This window comes from Sturnus vulgaris, chromosome 14, assembly GCF_052056855.1.
Source record: "Sturnus vulgaris isolate bStuVul1 chromosome 14, bStuVul1.hap1, whole genome shotgun sequence".
Lineage (NCBI taxonomy): Eukaryota > Metazoa > Chordata > Aves > Passeriformes > Sturnidae > Sturnus > Sturnus vulgaris.
Window position 1 is genome coordinate 1,544,112 of NC_142256.1, and position 25,400 is coordinate 1,569,511.

General features: G+C 53.3%; 2 protein-coding genes and 1 long non-coding RNA gene across 4 annotated transcripts in view; 1 reads left to right on the plus strand and 2 right to left on the minus strand.

The window, feature by feature from the left end:
• The window catches only part of LOC106853776 (gamma-aminobutyric acid type A receptor subunit alpha3), a 96,881-nt gene extending 95,475 nt beyond the window's left edge, over nucleotides 1–1,406 (minus strand). The window contains exon 1 of the mRNA XM_014877238.2: nucleotides 1,341–1,406. The gene's annotated coding sequence lies outside the window, so the exon portion shown is untranslated. The remainder of the gene's footprint in view (nucleotides 1–1,340) is intronic.
• Nucleotides 1,407–3,160: 1,754 nt separating this feature from the next.
• On the minus strand, nucleotides 3,161–16,214 carry LOC148222083 (uncharacterized). The gene is made up of 3 exons (XR_015806860.1): nucleotides 15,679–16,214; nucleotides 14,964–15,097; nucleotides 3,161–6,551 (listed from the first exon to the last, which is right to left on the minus strand). It is a non-coding gene; the product is annotated as an uncharacterized LOC148222083 (long non-coding RNA).
• A 15-nt stretch (nucleotides 16,215–16,229) lies between these two features.
• The window catches only part of LOC106853687 (gamma-aminobutyric acid type A receptor subunit theta), a 74,268-nt gene continuing 65,097 nt past the window's right edge, over nucleotides 16,230–25,400 (plus strand). The window contains exons 1-2 of one of the 2 annotated variants that reach the window (XM_014877086.2): nucleotides 16,230–16,866; nucleotides 20,953–21,041. In XM_014877086.2, the coding sequence (XP_014732572.1) occupies nucleotides 16,787–16,866; nucleotides 20,953–21,041 (169 nt within the window). In that variant the 5' untranslated portion in view covers nucleotides 16,230–16,786. The remainder of the gene's footprint in view (nucleotides 16,867–20,952; nucleotides 21,042–25,400) is intronic. The other variant, XM_014877087.2, reaches the window with a different exon arrangement.

Genomic DNA, 25,400 nt, shown 5'->3' on the forward strand with positions numbered 1-25,400 from the left:
CATCAACTGAAGTGTCAACCAGCTGAAACTTCAGGATACCCTAGATAGAAAAAAACTTATTCAAATTATCCCTTCTGGCCTCAAACTCCAAGAGCTCAAACCTTCTTTGAGCCCTTATCAAAAGTGAAGCCATTTCTTGTACCAGCCAAGCTAGCTGCCAGCAACACAGGAACACACCACTCACCTTAAAAAAGTCAGCATTAATATTTACTAACTGAATGCAGGCTGCAGAACAGCTCTTATCTGTGCTGTTTAATTGTGCCAGCTTTAAGAGCAGCCCAATAAAGGCATGTCAGCAAGGCTTCTTTTTTTAAAGAGGGTGCCAAGGGATCTTGTTGTAAGTGAAGATCTTGGAGAAAAGCGAGGAGATTCATTGCATTAAGTGCATGGTTTAAAAGTGGGTTAGACAGAACTGTCCCTGGGGGCTGGCTCTGCCAGTCACCTGGGGAGAAGAATCTTTCAGAGAAAAGCCAAACAATCCTCAGTGCTACCCAAAGAATTTGGGATCGTGGCCCTTTGCCAGCCCAGGTTACCTCCTCAGCAGGGAGCACGGGGTGGGTAGGTGGCACCCTCAGGCCCCTCTGCCCCTTGTCACAGCTCAGTGGGGACATTCCGCAGGCAAAGGCAAGGGAGCTTTCCCACCTGACCCTTCAGATGCCACTCCTGTGGTCACATCTGCACCACCACTGTCACTGCTGGCACCAAGGTCCCTTCACAGATTCCCTGTGTCACTCCTCACACTCTCACTGCCAGACAATATTTTCCTACTGGCTCCACTCCAGGTTTCCCCAGGGAGAGTCTCACATCTGGTTCCTTAATTTCAGTTGTGGCACAGCAGCACAACAGCTCAAGGCAGGGAGGGACCCCAGCAAGGCAACCCCTGGGCTTGTCTGCCCTTGCAGTTTGTGCACCCATTCCTCACACACCCCTCATGTTTCTCTTGGTCCGGTGGGAATGTTTGTTCTGGGGTCCTCTCTGGTTCTCCAGAGCCTCTGGGTAAGTGCCACAGCCCACACCCCCATGGCACTACAGCTCCAGCATCCCCTGCCCTCCAGCTAATCCAGACCATGTCTGGAGAAACCCCAAAGAGCAGCTTCCAATACAGCCCAGCCCATCTGGAAGGCAAGGCCACCCAGGGCATTTCCCAGCTTTCTTATGTCCGTGGTGTTTTTATATCCCTGCATTTCATGGCCCAGCACTGGGCAGGCTGCAGCATCCCAGAGCCTGCAGACTTGCTGCTGGGAGAACTGGGAAGCAGCAGAGGCTGATTAGCCTTGTTTCTCCAGGCTGGAAGAAGAGCTTTGAAGATGCAGGCAACAAAGGGGAAAGTTTCGACTCACCTGAAGCGTTTTGCTAAAAATAGCTGCTCTTCCCTCCATCACAAGCTCGCATTAGGCTGCTGTAGTATTTTAAAAGGGAGGGTATAACACACAACCTCCTCCTCTTACCTCACTGAGTCTCTGAGCAGCAGCTGCAGCACATGCACACATTACAGCACGCACAGCACCCTGGCAACCAGGCTGCTCTCAGGGCTCAGCAAGTATTAGGGCCAGCTCAAAAAGCAAAACCCAACTCATTTGCTATGGGGCAGTAATTGCTCATGTCCCCTCAACACTTTGCAAAGGAATCACAAAACTCAGCAGCTCATTGCAGAAGGAAGAAGGCTAAAATAAGAGACAGAAGTAAAAGAGACAGAAGTAATAAACAGTCCCTAATTATAGCAAAGAATAAAAAACCCGGGCTCTGCAGTGCCTTAGACCCATCTCTGAGGGCAGCTGGTTGCACTGCTGACACTCAATCTCTCATCACAATCCAGAGACTCTGCCCCACAATTCTGCTGCCAGGATTAACCCAGCCCAACCTGTGAGACCTCCCATAGCAGCACAGCACCTATCAATCAGGTACATGTAATATAAATATAATATATCAATATAAATATGCTGATTGTGAGCTGCAGGTGATTAAGTGAAGATGATGGGGTGGACTCAGAGGCTCCCTCCAGTATCACAGGTGGCTGCTGGAGGCTGGAGAGGAGATGGATGCTGGCAGCAGTGCCAAGGTTGCTGCTCCCAGGTCCAGATTTTGTTCCTTCTTGGGCTGGGAATGCCCTAGGTGAACACAGCACTTTGCCAAGATATTCAGTGCTTAAAAAAATTCCTCAGCAAACACCCCACCTGGAGAGCAAAGCCTTCCTCTCTCCTGCTCTGGTTTTGAAACAAGATATTTTTGCAGGAGGGTTTTAAAGTCATCCAGTCTGCTACAGATCACCAGTGGGAGATGATGTTTGGGCTAATGCTCAACTACATCTCTTAGGGCAAAGGCCAGCGAGAAATACTGCAGGAGAGCAGAGAGGGAGGGAGAGGAATTCCCTGAGCAGAAATTATTTTGAGCACAGAAAGCTGCAGAGCAGCGTGGAGCGAGGCAGAAGGAATTCAGGGGGACACAAAAGAACAGAGGAGAGAGGAAGCTCTGAGGACTCCTCTGGGGGGGAAGGAGGTGGGATGCTGCTCAGGGGGCTGTGTGTGTGTGCAGGATCCCTGTCAGGAGCTGGCTGGGCTCAGCAGAGCTGCTCCCTGCAAAGGGATTCCCTGTGCTGCCACGATTGGTGCTGGCACAGTGACGAGCTGCTGGAGCGGATTCCTCTTCCCTGCACATCCAGCAGGGCTGGAGGAAAACAGCAGCTCCATCCCCCTCTGCTCCCCCCAGAGATGGGGGATTCCTCCCTCTGCCAGCAGCAGTACCAGGGTTGAGCACTCACACAAAACCACACAGCCAAGGAAATCCCTTGTGAGGGAGTTTGTGCCTCTCTGCAGGATTTGGGGAAAGGGGCTGCACCAGCAGAGCGCTGAGGAAAGGATTCAAAAATTCAGCTCCTAATGAAAGCCAACACATCAGCTGCTGTGACTGAGCCCCCCCTGAGCCATGGAAAGATCCTGCCTGTCCCCACAGATGGGGACACCAGGACACCAGCAAGTTCTTGCAGAGCAGTTGTGCCCCTGCAAGGGAGGCAGCCCAGGAGATTTGGGAGCTGGGCTCTTCCCACTGACCAACCCCTCCTGCCTTTTCACCCTCATGAGAAAAGGACACAAGTGTCTTCCTCACCTATTCAGATCATGCCCAACCAGGTCTGAGTGCAAAATATTGGAGTCTAAACCCTGTCTGGAATTCAAGGTGTGCTTTAGTGACAGCACTGCTCTCTGGCATGGGCCTCCATGGTGACCTTAGAACATTGCTCTTTCCTTGTCCCTCTTGCCAAGGGAAAGGTCACCTTCACTCTTACCTTGAGGAGGGATTAGGAGCAGGACCTGGCTCATGCTCTGCCCACTGGGAGGTATTACAATAGGGATTACACTGTAGGGGACTCAACTGGGACCTTCTTTCCAGAAGTACCTCTGCTGTCGGCCTTCCTCCTTGGACATGAGCTGCAGGAGGATCCACAGAGAAGCTCCCCTGTCTGTGCTGGGGAAGATACAGGTGGACATCCCATCGCCCAGGTGGGGCTGGCTGGGGCAGGTGGAGCCTGGTGATGCACTCAGGGCTGTTTCACAGCTGTAACATCCTAGGGAAAATCTCTTTGGGGGTGGGTGTCCTGCTGGTTGAGCGTTTCCAGGTGTCACAGGTGACTCTTCCCAGAACCAGCTCTGGCTCTAGGCTGGTGGTTTGGGGAGGAGCAGCACACACAGCCCTGGTGAGGAGCACGAGGCTCACAGAGCCATTGCAGAGCTGGATGCTGCTGGAGGGAAACCTCAGTGAGCCCCTGCAGGAGACCTGAAACACAGCCTGGACAATCTGCAGCCCTGGCCAGGGAGAAGCCAGAACCACATTGAAACACCCCTTGGCATCATACCCAGACAGAGAGCAGCAGGATTTTTATCCTGGCATTAGCCAGACCCGTGTGGCACTGTGTGGTTGTCACACTGTCCCAAATTATTGCAGGAGGATAGCACGTGCCTGCCTGCTGAACTTGGGGACAAACTCCTTTGGGTTGGGAGGTCACCCCTGCAGTGGGAGCAGGCACTTCTGCAGCTGCCATTTGTGCAGGGAGTCCTGATCTCACCTCCAGCATCCCAGATGGAAGCAGCAAAGGTTTTGGCTATGCAGAAAAATCTGCTTTTTAACTCCCTCTGCCTCTTCACTCCTGTTTACTTCATAAGGAATACTCTGCATGAGTTCTAGTGGTGAACAAGAATTACTTAATGCTTGAAAAGCCCTGGATCTTAAACCATTTTAAAAATAAAAAAGATAAATCAGAGTTGCCATGTCCATCCTGTAATGGAGAGGGCAAAGTAGTCCGGAGTGTATCAACACACAGAAATGTGGGATATCACGGCACAAACAGAGTCTGACCCTCCTGCTGGAACCCCAGATCCCTCTCCACTGCTTGCCTTTGCCTCCACAGGGAGAGATACTGGCGGGGGATGGGGAACTGTCGGGAGAAAAAGCGGTTCAACCCTCTGTGCCCCTCTCCCTGACAGCTGGGTACAGATGATGCCGTTTTTCTCCCACCACAATAACTCGTTATTCAACTTGGCAGCACAAGGTGGAGTGAGTGAGTGAGTGAGTTAGTGAGTGAGTGAGGGAGGAGGGAGGCAAGGAGACAACGACAGTGTGCGAGGTTGGCATTTTTTAAACCTATCAAACATTTCTCGGTGTTGCCGGGTGCAAACTCCCGCTCCTCGTCTCCAGCATCCCGCGTTGCCATGCCAACAGAGCCTGCAGCCCCGGTGTCGTGAGGGACCACTCCGCTCTCCTGGGGGCTCCTGGCAGAGAGATGTGCATGTGCTGGCCCATTCTGACTCTAACAAGTGCATTCTTTGGTAATTTCTCCCCAGAGCTTCCGGTGCTGGGAGATGATTTACCCCTCTTCATTGCTTTTAAGATGCCATCACCAGTGCTTGACTTAATCAGGACACCCTGGCACGAAAAACAGCCTCTCCTGACCCCTGCACTTCCGCTGTTAGACATAATAAAGCAAAGAGCTTTTCCAGTTCCCTTAAAGCCTCGAGAGTGGTGGGTGTAAATATGAGTGGCCCCACCAGGACACATCAGACCCCCTCGGGGTGTTGGCTGACTCCAAGGACAGGGGAACAGTGGATTTGCTGCCTGGTCCTGAGGTCACACCAGTGTGACAACGTGGGGATGTGGCACAGGGCTTGTGCTGGGAGAGAAAGCAGGAACACATCAAGCAGCACCTTCGTGAGCATGGAAAACAAGAATCCCCTTGGGTCAGGGCTGTGTGGATGGCTCAGTGTGAGGGGAGGTTGGGCTGGATCTCCAGAGCTCTCTTGCCACCAGTGTTTCTGTGATTGGTGTCTGGGCATCACCAATTTGTTGGTTCGGGTTTCTCTGCAGAGCTGGGTCACTGTTGCTGGGAGAATTATGTTGGCAGTCTGGGAAACAACTTCACATCCAGGAGCTGCAATGGTGGCCTGGGAAGCAGGATCAGAAGCTCTTCCTCCTGCTGGGTGGGTGCTGGCTAAGGCATCTCAGGTGCAGGTTCCCTGGGGACACAGGCATCCAGCTCTGTCTTTGTCCCTGGCTTGCCTCATGGTTTTGTTACAAAGTGCTTTGTCCTCTCCAACCGTGGAGGAAAAGCCTCCCCTGCTCTGGGGAACAGAGACTGGAGCAAGGGAACAGCAGAAATACAGGTCAGCTCTCTTCAGTGAGGGTGGTGGTGTGCTGTACCCTCCTTTAAAGAGGAACCAAGGAGATGCAAAGGCCTGAATTGAGCTTGAGCTGTGGGGTTTTTAAGCTTGGCAGTTCACTTCCCTTGGGACCCCAGGGAGGGCAGCAGGGGGATTTGCTTTTATTCAGGTAAAGAAACAAGTAAAAATGCACCACTGATAGATATCTGCCAGCCCACTGTGAGTAGCTGCTGGCTGTGGAAAATCAGGACCAGCCAAATGTGTAACCCACATCGTGGTGTGATTCTGCATGGCCAAACTGTGCCTGTGCTTCATCCCAGCCCCTGCTCATCTCCCACAGCCTTTTGGGGTGCAAGTGGGGGCCAGAAACACCAAAGCAAGCAAAGAAAGAGATGGTGTTCCCATGAAAACCACCACCAGTTTAGGGTTTGCTGGGTCCCAGAGGTCCCAGCTCCCACCTGCAAGCCTGCACATCCCACAGGAAAGCTGAGCACCGTGGCCACTCCTGCTTTCCTGCTTCCAGGAGGGAAGGAAGCTGCCTTTCCCTCCTGGAGGAGTTTGCACAGAGCAGCTTTGCAGGATGCTTTACACTTCTCCTTCCCGTTGCTTTGCTCTCTCTCCTCCCTGCTGCTTCCTTGGAAAAGTTAATTTCCCCTATGGACTTCTTTAGATAGAAACATTCCTCCCTCAGTGAATTTGGTGAGCACAAAAACCATCAGTTTGGAGCCTGAATGGAAATAATTAGAAGCACCTTTTGGTGAGGAAGAAATGGGCACACGCAGAGAAATCTTGCACCCCTATATCCATGCCTGGGGTCACTCTGTATATGAGATTACTTACGTCGTTTTCTTTCTCTCTTTCACTCTTTGTCTCTCTTTGTTTCCCCCTCTTTCTGTCTCCAAACAGCTAAAAGTGAAGGAAATTCAGATTAGATGTGGCCTGGATTTATGGCAACAGCTTCCCAAAATCTCCTGTTCCAGCTTCAACTCACTCCCTACCACCTTCTGCAGCAGCTGGCACCAGCAAAAAGCAAATGTAACATGTTACTAAAGTGTTATGTCTCTTTATGCACTCACCTTAGGCTGGTGCTAGCTGCAGCAGGAGGTGTTGGGTGGTGGAAAATCAGATGGTTCAGCTATTGCTTCAATTATAGATAGCTCTGCCTGGGAAAAGACTTCTGTGCCTGAGAAAAGCAGTGGAGTGAGAGGGACAGCAGCCTGCTAAGGGATGGCTGGGAGAGGATTCACAGGGAACAGGCTGGAACCCTCCTCTGTCCACATTGTGGAGTATTACTCTTGATAAAATAAAATTTAAAAAAAATAAAGTGATTTTCCTTGGGAAGCTGAGGGCAGCAGTGCAGCTGACACAAGAGTCAGTGTGACCAGAGCACGTCCTGGGCTCCAGCTGCTTCATCCTGCAAGGAGCACCAGCCCCCAGGAATTCTGCCTCCCTTGCTGCTCTCAGGTGCTCTGCTGAACCTTAATTTTTAAAGAGAGAGCAAGTGGGTTAATTTTCTCAGAAAACACTGCACAAAGTGGAGATGTTCTGCGGAGACAGAATGATTTTTTTTTCCCCTCCATACTCATGATAGAAAATTGTAATAGGCTTTGTTCTGATGAGTGTTGAAGCACTTACCAGGGTAAATTTAGTATTGCCTCCTATTATAAATGACAAGGAAGGTACAGCTAAAACCAAAACTTTATCCTGACATTTCAGGAGCAGCTGTACTTAGATAAATTATTTTTGCTCGTCTTTTCAAATTGGGATAAATTAACTGCTGGGTTTGGAATTTCCTGCCAGGTCAAAGTCCTGTTACAGCACTGTTTATAGTCAGACTGGGTGAAAAACCACCAAAATGGAAAATACTGAGGTAAAAGTTTTAATTATTAAGAGTCTAGAGCTGAGAACATGGAAATCACAGCCCATCACAACCCTACTGCTCCCTCACCATGTGAGTGTGAACAGAATTCCTTGTTTTATGTGTCCCAGAGGAAACATGGATGAATTCCTCCTCCTGAGGGCACTGGGGGATGCTGTGGGTAGGCTAAAACAGCAAAAGAGAAGCCAGAGGGTGGCCAAAGGGATGGGGATGTCATTTTCTGCAATATGCTCTGTGCAGGGGCAATGTTGGTGTCAGGGCTGAGCTCAGCCTCCATCCTGACTCAGTGATGAAAATGGGCTGAAATGTGAGCAGAGAGAACTGGGGACAAAACAGCACCTCAATAAATTCCTTGGGTGTGTCTGGCAGGGGGTCCCCTCTGCTCTGTATGCAAATGCAGGGACAGATGTGCAGGGAGATTTGTGGCTTTAGGGGGGATTTTGAAGACCAAAATCATTTGCTATGGATGAAAACCACTTCTTTCCTTGTCATTTACCCTGTTCTTACATTGTTTTCTTTCTTTCTTTTCTTTCTTTCTTTCTTTCTTTCTTTCTTTCTTTCTTTCTTTCTTTCTTTCTTTCTTTCTTTCTTTCTTTCTTTCTTTCTTTCTTTCTTTCTTTCTTTCTTTCTTTCTTTCTTTCTTTCTTTCTTTCTTTCTTTCTTTCTTTCTTTCTCTCCCTCTCTCCCTCTCTCCCTCTCTCCCTCTCTCCCTCTCTCCCTCCCTTCCTCCCTTCCTTCCTTCCTTCCTTCCTTCCTTCCTTCCTTCCTTCCTTCCTTCCTTCCTTCCTTCCTTCCTTCCTTCCTTCCTTCCTTCCTTCCTTCCTTCCTTCCTTCCTTCCTTCCTTCCTTCCTTCCTTCCTTCCTTCCTCTTTCTCTTTCTCCAAACAGCTAAAGGTGGAGGAAATTAAGATTAAACTCACTACCTCTGTGCTGACCATGCCTGACCCTTAGCCTGAGTGCACCCTCAAAACAGTTTAGCTGGGAGTGGAACCTTCCCAGGGGTTTCTCTGGGAGCTGGTGCCATTCCCAGTGTCACCTTGTGTGGATGATCACTGCTCAGAACAGTTCCCTCAGCCCAAATCAGTGTAATCAGCTTCAAAACTTGTTGTGAAGGCAGCAGGACTCTGAGAGAATCCCTGAAGAATCACTACAGGTGCTCAAAGGAAAACTGCATTTTCCTGCAGTTCTTTTGTCAAAGCTGGGATTCACCTGAGCAGAGACAGCAGCTGTCCCTGGGAGGTGACAGCCAGGAGCCTTTGCAGCTCCTTCAGTGGCCAGATGTCTTCTCTGGGCTCTCCTTTCCCTTTCCCTTCCCTGACTTCTCTCTTTCTCCCTGCCCTCAGTTGGACTTTGATCTCCCTCTTGGCCCTTACACATTTTTGTGACCATGTCTTCACTCCAGGTGCCTCTCCCCCTTCCATCTGCTCTGTGCACACACACAGGCGCCGTGGCTGGAGCTGCTCCCCAGCCTGGAGAGTTCCTGTCCTGTGCTCCATCACCTCCCCAGCCTGGAGAATTCCTGCCCTGTGCTCCATCACTCTCAGTCTGTTGCCAGGCAACACAGCATCACATGGATTTCATCCCAAGCTCCCAAACAAACTGCAGATACAGGGAATTTTTCTCCTGCTCTTCCAGAGAGGGACCTCACCTGCCCCACTGGCAGGTCTGAGGGGTCTCCAGTGCTCACTGCTGGCTGCTGGCTTTGCTGCAGCTCCTTGCTTTGCCTCCCCATCTGCCAGCCTGGCTCCTGGGAAGTCACACACTGAGTTTTGTTGCAAGGCAGAGGCTCCCTCCAGGCACAGCCCCATTTGGAGTGGGGGGAAACCCTGCTGTGACCCTTGTGTCCCACAGGGAATTGTTTAACAGCAGTCCCACCCTCAGACGGCACAGGAATTACACACGAGTTTTGTTTTCACAACTCCAAACGCTGAAACGGCTCCAGAAGTTGAGGCACGACCCGAGCTTGCTCGTTGTCAGTGAGCTGATGGACTGTCAGATCTATCTCAGGAGCAAGACACACTTCTCACTGTCTCCCAACCCATAATGTACAAATCGCCTTTCATGACAGCCATAGAACACTCCTGAGAGCTAATTTTGGCACAATTACCACCCTTTCCAGGTCATAAAAGTCACTCAGCGCTCAGCCACCTGTTTAGAGCTGTCAGCCAAAGCCTCCTGCAACCACTGCAGAGGCTCAGCACCATGGAAAAGCACACGAGTCATCCTGCACGAAATGCTGAGCCAAGGAGGACCCCACGTCGTGTTCCCAGGGGGAATGTGCTACAAATGCCCTGTCTCAGGCAGGAGAAGGGCTAGAGGAAGGTGGCACACCTCTCCCAAAGCAGGATATGCCTTCAGAAAGCACTTTTTGCACCTGCCCTCCTGCATTTCCACACTAAAAGTTGGACTTGGGAGTGTCTCCACCACAGAAAGAAACCTGCTAGTTGGCTTAGGTGTCTGGTCAAAACTGAGAGAGATCAAATTTGGGAAGACAGAAACCTCCCAGCTGGGAATGGGGCACTTCTAGTGGAGACCAGAACATGGTTAAGGGGGTCCTGGTCCGCTCCAGGGCAGCAACTGAGCAGAGCAGCTCCCTGGCACAGTGTGACACTAGAAAGGTGTGGATTGGCAGCTATGGGGATCCTCTTGCACCTTTTATTGGGAACTTTCAGGCTCCATTAGCTCTCTGAAATGCCTGTGCACCAATGCACACGGCATGGGGGATAAACAAGAAGATTTAGGGATCTCTGTGTGGTCACAGAGCCATAATCTCATCACAGTTACAGGTCATGGGGAACAGGAGAGGTGCCTGGAGAAAAGCCAAGTCACTCCAGTGCTCAAAAAGGGCACGAAGGAGGACCCAGGCAACTGCAGGCCAGTCAGCCCCAGCTCCATCCCTGGAAAGGTTATGGAACAGCTCATCCTGAATGTCACCTCCAGGCAGGTGGAGGAAAAGAAGGTTACCAGGAATAGTCAACACAGGCTCAGCAAGGAGAAATCGTGCTCGACCAATCTGACAGGCTTTGGGGATGGAATTGCCTGGGTAGATGAGGGGAGAGCAGTGGCTCCTGTCTGCTCTGACCTCAGCAGGGCTCTTGGCACTCTCCCATAACACCCTCATGATGTTATGAGGTGAGGGTGGGGAGGCTGAGAGGCTGAGATGGGCACTGGGTTGAGAACTGACTGAGTGGCAGAGCTCAGAGGGTTCTGATGGTGGCACAGAGTCCAGATGGAGGCCTGGCCCAGGGGCCACCTCTGGGCCCAGGCCTGTTAAAATTAATTCAACCAGGACCTGGAGGAAGGGGAATTGCCTATGGAGGACACACCACGAGCTTTGTCACGGGATAAACACAGAGGAGGACTGTAGGAGATCTGGGCTTGACTCCCTGAGGCTGAATGGAGCCCAGGTGTCCCCAGGGACCCTCCCTTGTCACCTTTGCTGTGTCCCCTTGGTGCAGGTGGTGGATGCTGCAGGGTTTTTGGCAGAGGCAGGTGGCACCTGCTGTGGGAACACGTTGTCCCTGCAGGGAGCAGCACCTGGGGTCCTCAGCTCCTCCTTCCTCCTGGGTGCTGCTGCTGCTGAGCCCTAGAACAGGAGAGCTGCGGGGTCAGAAGGAGAAAAAGGAGATAAAACCGTCCACACCTCCATGTGATAGTCAGGAGCGGAATGTTTTACCTAGATCCTTGTCATCAATTCCACTGCTACTTCCAGATGTTTTTGCTGTAGCTCTGTGACTCAGACCAGGAGCTTTGACTCACGAGGGGACTCCTCTGCTGGCACAGGTGGGAAGGAGCATCCCCAGGAGTGAGAACTGTGACACCCTCTGAAATGGGAAGGGCTAATGGGGGACACGGGCCCAGCCCTCAGAGTCAGAACAGATTCCATCACTGGAATAATGAGCAGGGAGGCATTTTGGGGCACTTCTTAACAATCTGCAGGGGCTGAAGGGCCTTTGCCGTGTGCCCTTCACACTGCCAGTCACAGCACCATCAGAAATGCCGGTCCCAAGGGGCATCACTGCTCCTCCTGAGCACCAACATGGAAATGCAAAGAGAAAATCAACCAGGGCACCTACAGACAGACAGGACTGGGGCTCTGCAAACCTCAACACGCGTGCAGGGATGGATTCACACCTCCCCTGGCACCTCAGCTCTGCTGGGGATGTGTGCCAGCCCTGAGGCTGCCCTGCAGACCTGACTCACCTGCCTTCCCCATCACCCATCACCCACCTCGGGCGTGGCTGGAGCAGGTTGTCCTTGTGCCACAGGCTCAGGGCAGTGTCACTGTCACCCTGCAGGCTGGCTGTGCACGGCAGGAGGAGGCTGTGGCGCTGGGAGTGATGTTCTTTTGCTGTAGACACAAGAGTTGAACCTAAACAACCACAGCTATCAACAAGCACAGCCAGCACAGCACCTCTGCACTCTCCTAACCAAAGGACCTTTGCTCGGCCAGACCATTTCTCAAGTGAAGGGAAGCCTAAACTAAACGTTGTCTGCAGCCTCCTAAGCTTAAAGACAAGCTTAAAGGCTGGAAAGGGAGGTGGTTGAACCCATGGGCAATCTTTTCTCCCTTCCCACCACACTTTCCATGCTCTACTTCAAGAGATTTGGGCACAGGGGACACACAGGACTGCAGGCAAATTCTGCTCATCAATTCCCCCATTCACAGTTCCTAAGAATGGCCAACATTTCCACTCGCTCTGCATCAGCCTGCACTGCCTTGCAAAGTGGTGAAGGATCTTTAACTCGGCAAAGCTGGGGAGCCCTGTGAATGCACCCCGAGGCATTCCCTCAGGAATATAGAACATCTAGCAGAGAGCAGAGAGGCTCCTGGGCTAACACATGAGGAGGCATTCGTGAATCAGGGGATGCAGAGTCACCAGAACAGGAGTCACAGCTGTTGCTGGTAGCTGCCAGCCCCACCAGCCCAAGGGGGCTGTGACTTGTGGCCTTTCCTTGCCAGCACCTGAGCGTGTTTAGAGGGCACTGTGAGGATGATGGAGCCTTAGTCCTGTAAGATAGCTAGAGGGAAACTTTTCCTGCAGGAACCTGGAAGTGGAATTGCAAAGGCTCTTTGGCTTGGTGAGCTCAGTCCTGCATGCAGCTGCAGAGGCTGTATTCTGGACCCGGTGGGAAGACTCCCCTTTGCCTCTGCTTGTCTCTATTTCCACCTCCTGAGGTACACTTCATTTACTTCCAGGCTGTTTTTTATCTTCTGCACAGAAATGCCAGTGTAAGACTGGATTTTCTCCTTTTCTGCAGGACTTCCATTACATTTCTGGTTCAATAAAAGTTCTGCCTTCTCAGCTCTTGTCTTTTTTCTGCTTAAGAGGAACAACCATCTTCTTCTGGGAATTGACTGGACAGAAGAGCCAGCTCTCCAGCTGGCTGGGAGAGGGAATGAGGGAGATTTTTCACCTTGATGGCAAACCCTTGGGAAAAGCAGCACTTGGGGCTTGGAGCTGGCAGTGGCCACTGGAGAAGAACGGTAGCCAGGGTGTGGAGCAGAGCAGCAAGGAAGAGTGAAAATGAGTGATTTTAATAGCAGGGGACAGCAAATAGCCACAAACACAATGCTCTGTGGCCTCTGCAGGGTGATTACAGCCACAACACGGCATCTCCAGCAGCCTCTCACAGACATTTTCAGGATCAGAATGTGAACTTCAGAAAAACCCATCACTGGGCCCTCACTGGAGAGCAGACAGCCCCCAGCAGGGGAGGGAGACACAACATTTGAGGCTCTGGGAGGGGCTCGAGGATACTCATCTTCTGGAGGGCAAGGAACAATCCCCTCAGTGAGCATGGTCACGTTTTACTCTGCATCAGCCCTGAAGAGACCCAGCAGAGATAGGTCACTAACTCCAGAATAAATAACTTTATTCCAGAAAAGGCTCCAGGTAGGCTATTCAGGAGCATACAGCAGCTCCTTTGGATGCATTCCCTGATAAGCAGTTGGCTTCCCAAAGTTTCCTGTTGTGGCTGAGTGGTCAGATAATTCATGTGACATGGCTCCTGCTCCCAACTGGGCGAACTTGCAAGCACAAATGTCACCATTTGTGAGTGTAATTTTTCCTCTTCATGTATGCCTCTGACATTTGCTTTCCACTTACCTTTCCTGCCAGTACCTTGCAATCATAGCTGGTGGGAGGGAGCAGAGCAAAGGGGCCAGAACAGGAAGGGACCAGGCAGGGCTCAGTGGGCCTCTGGTACCCAAAGGCAAATGCTTCTCATCTCCCCAAGAGCTCCTCCCTGGTGCCCAGCAGCTTAAATCAGAGTAAATACTTGAGAAAGGCACTGCTGTCAGGAGCTGTGTGTGCTGGCAGCAGCAGGGGAGGTAAATGCTGTACCTGTACAGCAGCCAGCACCTGATGGCACCAGGCAGCTCATCCCGGGCACACGGGCACATCCTGCAGGACCAGATCTGCTGGGCTGGTTCCTCTTCCTCAGCAGAATTGTGGAGACACCCTAGAGCTTTGGCCAATCTCCCATGGACCCCTCAGCCACAGGAACCAGGGAGCCACAAGCTGACAAAGCATGAATCTCTTGTGACATGGGGTGTGTGCAAGCCCAGGAGCATCCTGAGGTTGGCCAGCACTGACCAGCCCTTGCTCTGGGCTACCATGCAGTGAAGAATCACCAGCCATAGCCAGGTGTCCTGGTGAGGTCCCTGTGCCCTGGACTCCCTGTGGGAGGCCACAGTGAGTGGCCAGTGGCAGCACAGCCCTGCCTCCACAGGGGCAGGCACATTCACTGGCGTGTGACAAGTGCCACTCACCTGCTTTGGTCTTTGAGAAGACAGAGGAGATCACTGCTCTGAGCTTAATTTGCATAAGTCTGGACAAGCAGGGGTGGTCTGGGCACTAAACAAGCAGAGAACCTTTTCCACCAGCCTCAGCAGTACGTGAGAAGACCTTTTCACTTCCCATTCTAGCCCAGCCTCACTGTAGATGTTCAACCTTCCCCGAGCCTTCCTTTTCCCCACAAGCCCCTCACATTCACTGCCCCCAGGAGCTCCCTGCAGTGACACCAGGCCAGCACAACACTCGGCTCTTCTCGGTTTGATGTCTCTGCCTTGCAGCCCAGCCTGGCCTGCCAGGGAGAAGCTCTTCAGAAAGGTCACTCCCCACTGCACTTTCTGGTAGAAGGGGAATTGGGAGCACAGGATCTGTGGTGTGCCTCTGATGAGGAAACCACGTAGAGCCAAGCCAAGCATGAGGGAAAGGAGCATCATGAAGCCCAGGGACAAGGATTCTCCCAGATCTCCCTGCAGGGAAGAGCAGGGCAGAGGAGCTGGACATGGGCAGAGTGGGCACTGGACATTGCCCTGTGTCCCTTCAGAGGCATTTTGGACCTGGTTCTGCCCAGCTGCAGTGACACATCAGCTCTGCCCCCTGTCCCAGAGGGAGCCCATCTACACACAGGTGCAAACCAGGACTTACCTGCTCAGAAAGGCTGCTCTGAGCTGCCAGGGAGGTGCAGAGATCCCATCCAGGGTGATGAGTGCTCAGATGTTTCCTCCTTGAGCCATGGATTCTACTCTGCATTCAAAGTGCTGCTGGATCTCTTCTTTTTCCTAGGGAAAAAAAAAAATCTTCCTTGTAGTACAGTACTGCATGCCTGATGTAGAGTTCCTTAATTATATTACTTTTTTAAGACAAAGATCAGAGGCTGGTGCACAGGAGATTGTGATGGTTTCAATGGCTGTTACCATTCCAGCAGACAAAGCCCCAGCACCAGGAGCTGAATCCAGCAGCATTTCTGGAAGTTCAGGCTCCCTTTTCCCACAAACCCCATTGTATGCATAACAGCATCCTTCAGGGAGATCTGAGCATCCCTCCTGAGCTGGGTTTCCCCAGCCTGGGGGAGTGTCCAGCCCCACCAGAGCCTCCAGATCTCCCCCAGCGCCCCAGGAGGAGACCACCAGGCCACTGGGCTCTGTGGCATGGAGACGTTCTGAGAAAATCACCTTATTCTTTATCTCTGCTGCAGGAGGAAGCTCAGCCTGTGCTGATGACAGTGTTTCAGGCACCCATCAGCGCTCGCAGCTGAGCCACTCTAGCCCAGGCACAGCCCCCCGCTCGCCAAAATGCCATCACCCTTCCCATCACCATCCCTGTGCCCACCTCCCCGGGGAAAAAAACCCCAAAAATCCACCTCAGCAAAAATGCTCATCCATCCTCTCTGCAAGCCAGCAGGGGTTAATGTTGTCAGCCATGACGTCAGGATCCCAATTTGTCCGGAGAGTCCCCCTCCCCAACCACAAACTCCCTCTCTCCTCCCCTCCTCTTGTGACTTTGCAATGAGCAGCAAAACTCCACAGGAGCTGCGGCAACAGCACTAGGGAGACATCGAGCCCTCCCTGCGAGAGCAGCTCCTACCGCAGACAGGCATTTATTTATTTTCTACACATGCATATATGTATTTTTTTATTTACCGGGCTGCGTTTGCTTTTCCTTTTTTTTTTTCTTTTCTTTTTTTTTTTTTTTCTTTTTAGCCTTTTCACAAAACCACCCAAGTGACGAGCCTGAGATTTCCCTAAAATAAAATAACTGCACGGTGGGGTTGGGTGGCTTCCCCTTCCCCCCTCGGAAAATAAAGAGGAAAGGGGGAGCAAATAGGTAAAATCCAGAATAAAATCATATTGAAAACTCACACGTCCTCCCTCTCCCTCCCTCCCTCTCTCACTCACACACACACACACACACACACACACACACGCTCTTTCTCCTCCTCCTCCTCTCTGAAGGTGGGTAGCAGGAGCCATGCAACATCTGCAGAACCGGATGGCAAAAGAGCAGGAGGAAAAATAATCCGAGTGGAGTGCTCAGGGGACACTGAGTTGTTTTTTTTTTCTTTTTCCTTTTTTTTTTCCTTTTTTTTTTTTTAAATTTTTTTCCTCTTCTTCTTCTGCCGCGTACCTGTGAGATTCGATTTCACATTTTGCTGAGCCCATTTTGGGGCATTTTATTTTTCTTTCTCTTGGGATTTTCTCCATTGCCAGAGGATGTCTCTTGTTGAGAGGATGCTGAAAGGAAGAAGAAACGAATTCTTTGACTGGCACTGAAGGAGTGGGGGGGTATTTTTCCCCCTCATTTTTTAGGTTTTTTTTCATTATTCTTTTTCTCTAGGAAATCATTAACTGGGGGGGGGGTTGGTTTCTTTTTTCCCTCCCCCCCTTTTTTCGGAGGGGGATTTCTGAAGATCCATCTTTCTTCCCCCTCCCCTCCAAAGATTTTTTTTTTCATCCTTCGTCTTTGTGGAAATGTGGACATTTCAGGCAGACAGATTGAGTGGAATTGTCTCTGCTTTAGCAGCTCTTTGTGTCGCCTGCTGTGCGCAAAGGTAAGGATTGCGATCCCAGGCTGCAGGGACAGGGGGGCTGGCACAGGAATTGTTTGTCTTGTTTGGGGGTTTCTCCACCGAGCTGGATGTGGGAAAGGGGAGGGGGTTCTTTCCCCAGCTCGCTCCCCCCGCCGCCTGCTATTGTTATTCCCCAGCCCGTGTTCCAGGGGAGGAGGGATGCTCATCCCAGAGATGAGGAGCGGACTCTGCGGACGGAGCCCACCTCGCAGAGCGTGTGCGCGCGTCCCCCTGCCCAAGCCGGGGGAAAATGGCCAGACCGGGGGGTTTGCAGGGGAACATGGAGCCCGCAGGAGCCCCGGGGCTGCGCTACGCACCCGGCACAGCCGCCTTGGCCGTGCCCGAGCCCGCACACGCAGCCGGGCGAGCTGCGCTGTGCCACAGCCCCGGCTCTGCGGAGCTCCGGGGGCGATGCCCGCGGCCGTGCCTCCATCAATCACGGATTCAGGGATTCACGGCACCAGCACGCGGCTCTGTGGGTGCCATCCATCCCCATCCGTGTGCGCAGCCATCCGTGCCCGCCCGTGTGTCACCGCACACCTCCGGTGCCCTGCGTGGCACGGGGGAGTGCTGAGCATCCCCTGCCCCCGTGCTCAGCCTGCAGACATTCCCGGGGTACGCCCGGAGCCCTGGCAGCGCTCCGGAGCTGCAGGAGCCCACCCAGCCCGGCCAAGGTGTGCCGAGTCACCTGTTTGCTCGCTCATCCGCTGCTTTCGCACACAGGAGGAGCGCTGCTCGCCCTCCCTCCCTCCCTGCGCACACCTGCGGGCAGGTGCGTTTGTCCCTGCGCGCTGCCGGGGGAGCTGTGGCATCTCTCTGCTCAGCCCTGCACGGGGAGCAGCGCGTTCCCGAGACACACACAGAGCTCCTGGTGGGGCTGAGGGTGCCCAGATTTGTGTTCCCATCGTTATAAACACACATATAAACACACACAGAGGTGTTTGTGGGGCTCTGGATACTCAGATTTGTCCTTCCATCATTTAAACATGCAGACACAGGTGTTTGTGGGGTTGTGGATACCCAGATTTGTGCTCCCATGGTTATAAACACACACACAGGCCCTGGTGGGGCTGTGGATACCCAGATTTGTGCTCCCATGGTTATAAACACACACACAGGCCCTGGTGGGGCTGTGGATACCCAGATTCGTTCTCCCATCATTATAAACACACAGAGGTGCTTGTGGGGCTGTGGGTGCCCAGGTTCGTGTTCCCATCATTATAAACACACACACACACACACACACACACACACACACACACAGGCTCACCCACCTTGCCCACACCATTCATGCGTGGTCCCGCTGTGGGGGGACACACATGCAGGCAGCTCCAAGCAAATGTGTGACATTTAAAGCCCACAGCAACCCCCTTTGCTCAGAGGTGTGTCCTGCGTGTGTGTTTGCATGTCCAGCACTAATTGTCACCCATGCTCTGCGTGTGTATCTGTGCACAGCTAAGACAAAACACTCTCCATGTGCACAAGCCTCCAGCTACTCCTACACAGCCCAGCCAGCAGCACGGGGTGCTGGGATGGAGATGTTTGGCTGCAAGTGTACGTGGATATGCAGAGCACATGCCCAGTGACACAGAATCAGGGGCACATTGCTCTGGAATTCAGATCACAGGCTGGCTCCGTGTGCTCCCCGAGCGGATGCAGACCCACATTTGCCAGGAATAGCACTGGAAATGCAGCTGCTCGCCCACAGCTGGGCAAATGCACGGCTTGCCTCCTCAGTGGGAGGGATGTGGCTTTCTGGATCAGAGGGAGCACTGGCAGGCAAAAGTCCTTGTCCTTAATCATGGTGCTTTATTCCCTCACTAGGCCACCTTGTAGCTGGTGAGGAGGAATGAGTCCCCATGGCCCTCTTCCCACTCTGCCCCTTTCTTTCACACTGTTTACTGTCTCTACCTCAATTTCTCTGCTTATATTAATAAGGTAAACACTGATTCCTGACTTTATGCACTGTAGGAAGCCAAACAGAGGTGCCTAAATCCCTTGAGAAATGAACAGTGTCCATATTATGAATATGGAAATCTGTGTACCTCAGAATGTCTGTCTAGAGATGAGCAAATGCTGGTGGCACACTCAATCCTCGGTGCCAGGACTGTGTTTTGCAAGCTCAAAACCTCACACACCTGCAGAGAAATCCACAGGTGCATGTGGACCTTGCAAGCCTGGACACGGTGTTGTGGAAGTGCCCACCTGAGCACTCCTCTCTGGCCTTCTCACAGTGATTAAAGCCGTGCAAGGGGGAGCTGTGCTACTCTCAGGAGTGGAGCTCAGACCCCTTCCCCTTCCAGCACAAGGGATCCCTGGTTGTCCATGCACCAGAGCTGGGTGCTGCCTCACATTTGCACATCCCTGTCCTGCTGAGAAATTCCTGCACATCCAGAGCCCTGAGAGCTGCCCAGGCTCCCAGGTGGTCCTACCTGCCTCACCCCACACCCCTAGGGAGAGTCTGGGCACCAGGGAACCCCGACTCAGGAATCCACGAATGCCTGCTTCTGTGTCCGCAGCCCAGAGCCTCAGCACAGCCCAGGAGAGCAAGGTCTGCACCCACCATCACCTCCAGGCACCTCAAATCACCTCCAGCCACCTCCAGTCACCCCCAGTCACCACCAGCCACCTCCAGCCACCCCCAGTCACCTCCAGGCACCTCCAGTCAACTCCAGTCACCTCCAGGCACCCCCAACCCCTGGCTGGGATGTGGTCACACACATGCACACACCCCTTTGCACATTTTGTAGCTGCCCCCAGGGCTCTCCTGTGTGTCTGTGTGCAGGGAGTCCCTGCAGCCAGGAGAGCACGCCTGTCTGTGTGTCTGTGTGTCTGTCTGTGTGTCTGTGTGTCTGTCTGTGTGTCTGTGTGTCCAGCCAGGCAGGGGCTGGCAGGCAGAGGCCGTGCCGTGGTGCAGCTTCCCAGGCTGACTGGGATGGATGGGGAGGCGGTGCTGACAGGGAGACATGCTGTTGTGGTGGGTGACTGCAAAGAGCAGAACTTGTCAGCGCCAGGGTCTCCATTCTCATGCAAAGCAGGGGACGAGGGTGGCACAGAGGCTGGGGATTCAGGCACCAAACCTGATCTACCCCGCAGCACTGAATAGATCCAGTATTTTTAGCATCCCCTGCTTTCTGCTTTCCCACCTTCAGTTTTGGTTTGGCCCTTGGGCTGATTTTAGAAGGAGCTCCCTTCTTGCTGTAAGGCTGGATTGGTGCTAGGCAGGACATCTGCCCCTCTGTGTGCAGGTTAAAGGGCTGGCAGGGAAAGGATTGCTCTGGCACACAGAGGGGAAGATGGACTCTCTCTCCCTGCCTCTGCCTCTTGATCTGCGTTGCTAAGAAGTCACAGTGATGCTGAGTGACAGAAACTGAATTTTTACACGGCAAAGATCAGCTGTATATATTGAGGCCACAGGGGAAAAAGGAGCAGGGTTTTCTCGTTTGCTTCAATAACCTGAAGAACCCCTGGGTGCAGTGAGAAGCAGAGGCTGCACTGGGGTGTGTGACAGTGCAGGGTCACACTGGGTGCAGTGGGGACCTTGGGACATGCCAAGTCTGTGATGGGTGATGTGAGACGTGGAGCAAAAGCCCAGCTTGGCTGAGGAAAGGGAGTGACACCTGCAAGAGAGAGGCTGCAGCTGCCCCACGCATAGCCTGGGGACAGAAAGGACAATTTCTGCCTCTGTGTGTCTGTGCTCCCCTCTGAGGACACAGGGAAGCCCCCCAAGTGTGTGGGTCAGTGGCCAGGGGGCTCATTGAGGGGGGCTCACACCAGAGGGATACCAAAGCTTGGGGTGCTCTGGAGTCAGGGTGAGCTGCAGAAGAGGAGCTAAAACACTGCTGAGACTTCTGAGAACTTCCCAGGATGGCTTAGGGGGTGCTCGTGGGCAGCTGGGGGGCTGAGAGCTGTGCCAAGGACAGAAAACACGAGTGAGAGAGAAAACAGAGAGGCTCTGCCCATGGCTGGGGTGTTCTGGTGCCCTGGGGTGTGGAGGATGCTGAGGTACCTGGCCAGGACCCCTGGTGCCACATGGCATGACGAGAACTCTCTTCTTCTGTCTTTCAGCCCCTCCACTGGAAATATTTCTGTGGTGAAAGAGATTGTGGACAAGCTGCTGAAGGGCTATGACGTCCGCCTCAGGCCTGACTTTGGAGGTACGGTGTGAGCTGGCCCAGGCAGGGGCCAGGGGCTGCTCTGTGTCTGTGCATCCCACCTGGGCAGGGAGGCTCCCCTCAGACATCTCCAACTCCACCCCCCACGTCCTTATGGCTTTCTCCCTCACTTTTCTTTCACCCCTCTTGTTTTCCCTTCTCCTCTCACTGGCTCCTCTCCTTCCATCATCTCTGCAGGCTGGATTGTCCATGGTGTGACATTTCTGGGGATATTTTGCCACAACAGAGACACTCAGCTTTTCCTCTGCTCCAAGCTTTCCTCCATCACAGACAAGTCATCCCTCATCCATTTCTGCTCCCAATGTCAGATATTTTGGCTCTTTTCCCTGCAGAGGGTTGAGGTGACTGCTGGTGGGGCTGCTAGTTGGCCTGAGGCTCCCTCAGCAACAGTGAGGCACAAAATATTCCCTGGGGACTGGTGGCCTGGCTGCCATTCAGCAGGAGGTGCAAGGATCTTCAATTCCTCCCTTGGGTCCTGTGAGCAAACAGGAGAATCACAAGGGCCTGGTGGAGATGAAATATGGAAATTCAGGCACTGTCGTGTTCCCAGCTCCAGCTGAGGTCCATTTCTTGGAGACGAGCAGGCACTGGAAAAGCACAGGGAGGAGGATTTGAGGATTTCTGCACTCAGCCTGCCAAGCTTGGCTGTTTTAAGTCTTTTCTGGGCAATGCTATTTCCTCCTCGTGTGTGGGGCTGGGGGATTCTCAGGAGGACAGCTACACATCGAGGTGTCCCTCTCCATAGCACTGATGGAAACAGGCTCATGCCTGTGCTCTCAGGGGGAACAAGGGCCAGGAACAATTATTTAGTGGTTTAAGGGAGCAGTTTTCTCCCAGCAGGGCTGATCCATAGTTCCTAGAAGCTGGGAGTGGAGGAATATCCTCACTGATTTCATCAGGCTTTGAAGCACCCCAGTGCATCACTGTTTTCATCTCTCCTTGAAACCTCTGCTTTCCCTGCACCTCACCCAGACCTGCCCCATGCACTGACCACCCCACACCCTTCAGCAGAGCTTCCCTTCCATCCCCACAAACACCATCCCCACTGCCCTCATCTCCTTGTTCTACCCCGAGGTGGAACAGGGGCTTTCAGGGGGAGCTGCTGGACCCTGGCCTCAGGAAGGGCTCTGAGGTGGGAGATGATGCCCATCCCTCCATAGTGCTCAGGAACACCTGGGAAGTCACCCAGTGCAGTGGGGAGACACTTTGGATGCAGCATTCTGCAGGCAAACAGGGGTTCCAAATCTTCCCTCTCTCCTTTGAACATGGGATTTGGCTGGCTTTGATTTAAAGGCAAACATGGAATGTCCCTATTACCTGGCCAGCCCTGATCACGGAAATTGCTGCAGTCACATTTTATGAGGGGGGGAGCCGTGGAGATGACACAAAACTGGAAGAGAACCACGGAGTGAAGGCACAGTGTGATTGTGATACAGCAAAGCAGGAGGGGAGCTGGCTCTGCAGAGCACGGAGCAGGGGGAGCCATGGGCTCGGGGTCCAGCAGGTTTTGTTTCCTGATTCCAGGTCCCCAGGGCATCCAGGACAGCCCCAGCCCTTCCTTCAGTGCAGGGCTCTGTTGGCCCTGCCAGGTCTGTGTGGTGCTAGGGCTGGGCAGGCACTGCATCCTCCCAGGCTGCAGGATGGATGGGGCTGGGCAGCCGTGGCATTTCAGTTGATTTCAGTCTGAATTCCCAAAGTGCAAGCTGCATTTCTCCTCACTCAAGCAAAGAAATAGAATTATGGCCATAACCCCCTTCCCTGTAATTGCCTCACTGCTGCCCTTCACCCTTTCTTGTCCTTCCCTTTGTCCATGAGAAGTGAAGAGCACCTTGGTGCTCATGGTGCAGGGATGCCAAAACCATCAGCATCCCTGGCTCCCTCCCACCAGGACAAGCTTATCCAGGCAAAATTCCTGCAGCATTTCCAGCTGGGCTGACACAACAGCCTAGAAGCTGGAGATGGTTGGTGTTACAAGACCAGGGGAAAAGGGTGGAAGTTTCCTTGTACCACTGCTGTACCCAGAGCTCACCAGTTCTCTGGGGTTTTGGATGAAACCCATTTCTAGGTGGAATCGAGTGGGATCATGCCATGAGGTGTCTAACCCTGTGTGGCTCCCAGTGCATCCACAGTCCTGCTGTGGAGAGGGTGAAGTTCTCCCCAATAAGTTGTGTGCAGCTGGTACAGCCACAGGACCCACAGGAACAGCTCAGGTTGGATATTAAGAAAAGGTTCTTTCCCCAGAGGGTGACTGGGCCTTGGAACAGGCTCCCCAGGGAATGGGCACGTCCCCAAGGCTGCCAGAGCTCCAGGGGTGTTTGTACAATGCTCTCAGGCACAGGCTGGGGCTGTTGAGGTGTCCTGGACAGGGTCGGGAGCTGGACTGGACGATCCTTGTGGGTCCCTTTCTGCTCTGGATGTTCTGTGATTCTATGGAAAAGGCACAGTTTGGGCAAAGCCCTGCGACCTGTGAGTGTGCAACCCTGCTGTCTCCCAGGGACGTGTGGGACTGGACTGAGCTCCAGTTCCAGTACCCTGAGGACTGGACTGCTCTCCAGGACTGCCCTGTGCTCCACCTGGACAATCCTGCCACCTCTCCTAGCTGGTCAAAAGGGGTGTAAGCCCTCCCTGTGGGGGAGGCAACCCCACCACTCACCTGTGCTCTCATCCTGGGAACACCAGGTGGGATGAGCTGGGAATGGCTAAGGTGGCACCTTGGAGGGGTGGCAGGTCCTGCTGGGAGCCCTGTGCCCTAAAGGAATGCCATGGAGCTGTCTCAGGGCTGGCCAAGAGTGACCAGGCGGTCTGGCTGGACAGGCAGCTCCCTGCCTGAGTGGACAGGACTGAAGCAAAGCAGCTGCCCGTGAAGCAGGGTGAGCTGTGCCCCTAAAGCCAGAGTCTTCAGTCTCTGGCTCAAGGACGAGGCACTGGGGGCAGGAAGGTCCCAGCAGCCAGTGCTGGGTTCCCCAGAGGTGTGGGCACAGCACGGTCCTTCCCAGACAGATTCCCACGTGAGAAATGCAACCCACAAAGGTGATGAACCAGTCTGGCTTCCCTTCCTCCCTTCCCTGCTCTTTCCTGCTGCTTTCCCCATGTTTTCCTCCTGCAGCAGAGTTGTTTCCTTCCTGCCATCCTGCCCCCACATCAGTGGCAGTGACCCTGCACTGTCCCCACCCTCTCAGGTGGGACAGTGTCGCACCTCCACGTCCTGGGGCTCCTCCTTCATTCACTCCTGCCTGCAGAGCAGGAGAGCTGGGATCCTTTGGATGTGAAAGCACCTGGCAGAACCTGTTCCCATGTACCACTTGCCATGGTGAGGCAGTTCTTGCCCCTCACAGGCTTTCTAAGAGAGCCCCAAGGCTCATCCCAGCACCCCCACCTAGCCAGGCTGTGGTGCTTCCATAGCTCCAAATACAACTCGCAGCTCCCCAGCCCTCTTTTTTTTAAAAAAAAAAAAAAAAAAAAAAAAAAAAAAAAGAAAGAAAGAGAACTCAGCCTAATGCCAAAAGGAGGACAGGCCTGCTGGGGATTGCAGTTCACTTTTTAATTTTGAGATGCCTCGTTAGCTCTGGGCTGAGCTGAGTGGCTGAGAAGCATCAGCCACTCTCTCTCCCCCATCCCCTTGGAAACCCATCAGGCCGATGAGCAGGTCGGCTCTCAGGGGTGGTGCCATGGCAATGAGGGCCGTGTGCTCACCTGGGGAGCTTGGCTGGGTGGGGGGGACACCAAAGGGGGAAAGCTGGAGACGTATGGAGATGATGGGAAAATCTGGGAGCAGCTCCAGCAGAAAGCCACCCTGGTTAGGTGGGAGCAGCCTGAGGAACAGTCCCCTGTCATGTCTGAGCTACAGTCCCCAAGCCCTGGAGTGTCACTCCATGCTGGAGACATGTGGGACAGTGCCAGCGTGGGACATGCACAGGGCTGCTACAGGGCAGGGCACTGAGGGGACACGAGAGGGTCGTGGCAAGCAAGTCCAAAGGGTCTGGCCAGGGCTGTGGTAGGGATCTGGAATTGCCTTCAGGAGGAATCTCGCTCAAGATGCAGCCAGGCCTCCAAGAGGGAGATCTTTGTCCTGGTACTGTAAGCCCAGCAACAATGCAGAGGCAGGGTTTTGGTCTTTGGGACAGCACAACGCTCTCACAGGGACACCAAATCACAGGTGGGTGGCATCCAGCTGGCCCTGAGGGATGGACAGTCTGGGGGTGATTTGTACAGCACACTAATTACACCACGAGGCAAGCAGGATGCTCATGATTTAGGACTGGGTGAGCAGGGGATGGTGCAGATAATGTATGGGAATGATTGCAGAGCCGTGGGCAGGGAGCTTTCAGAGCAGCACCCTGG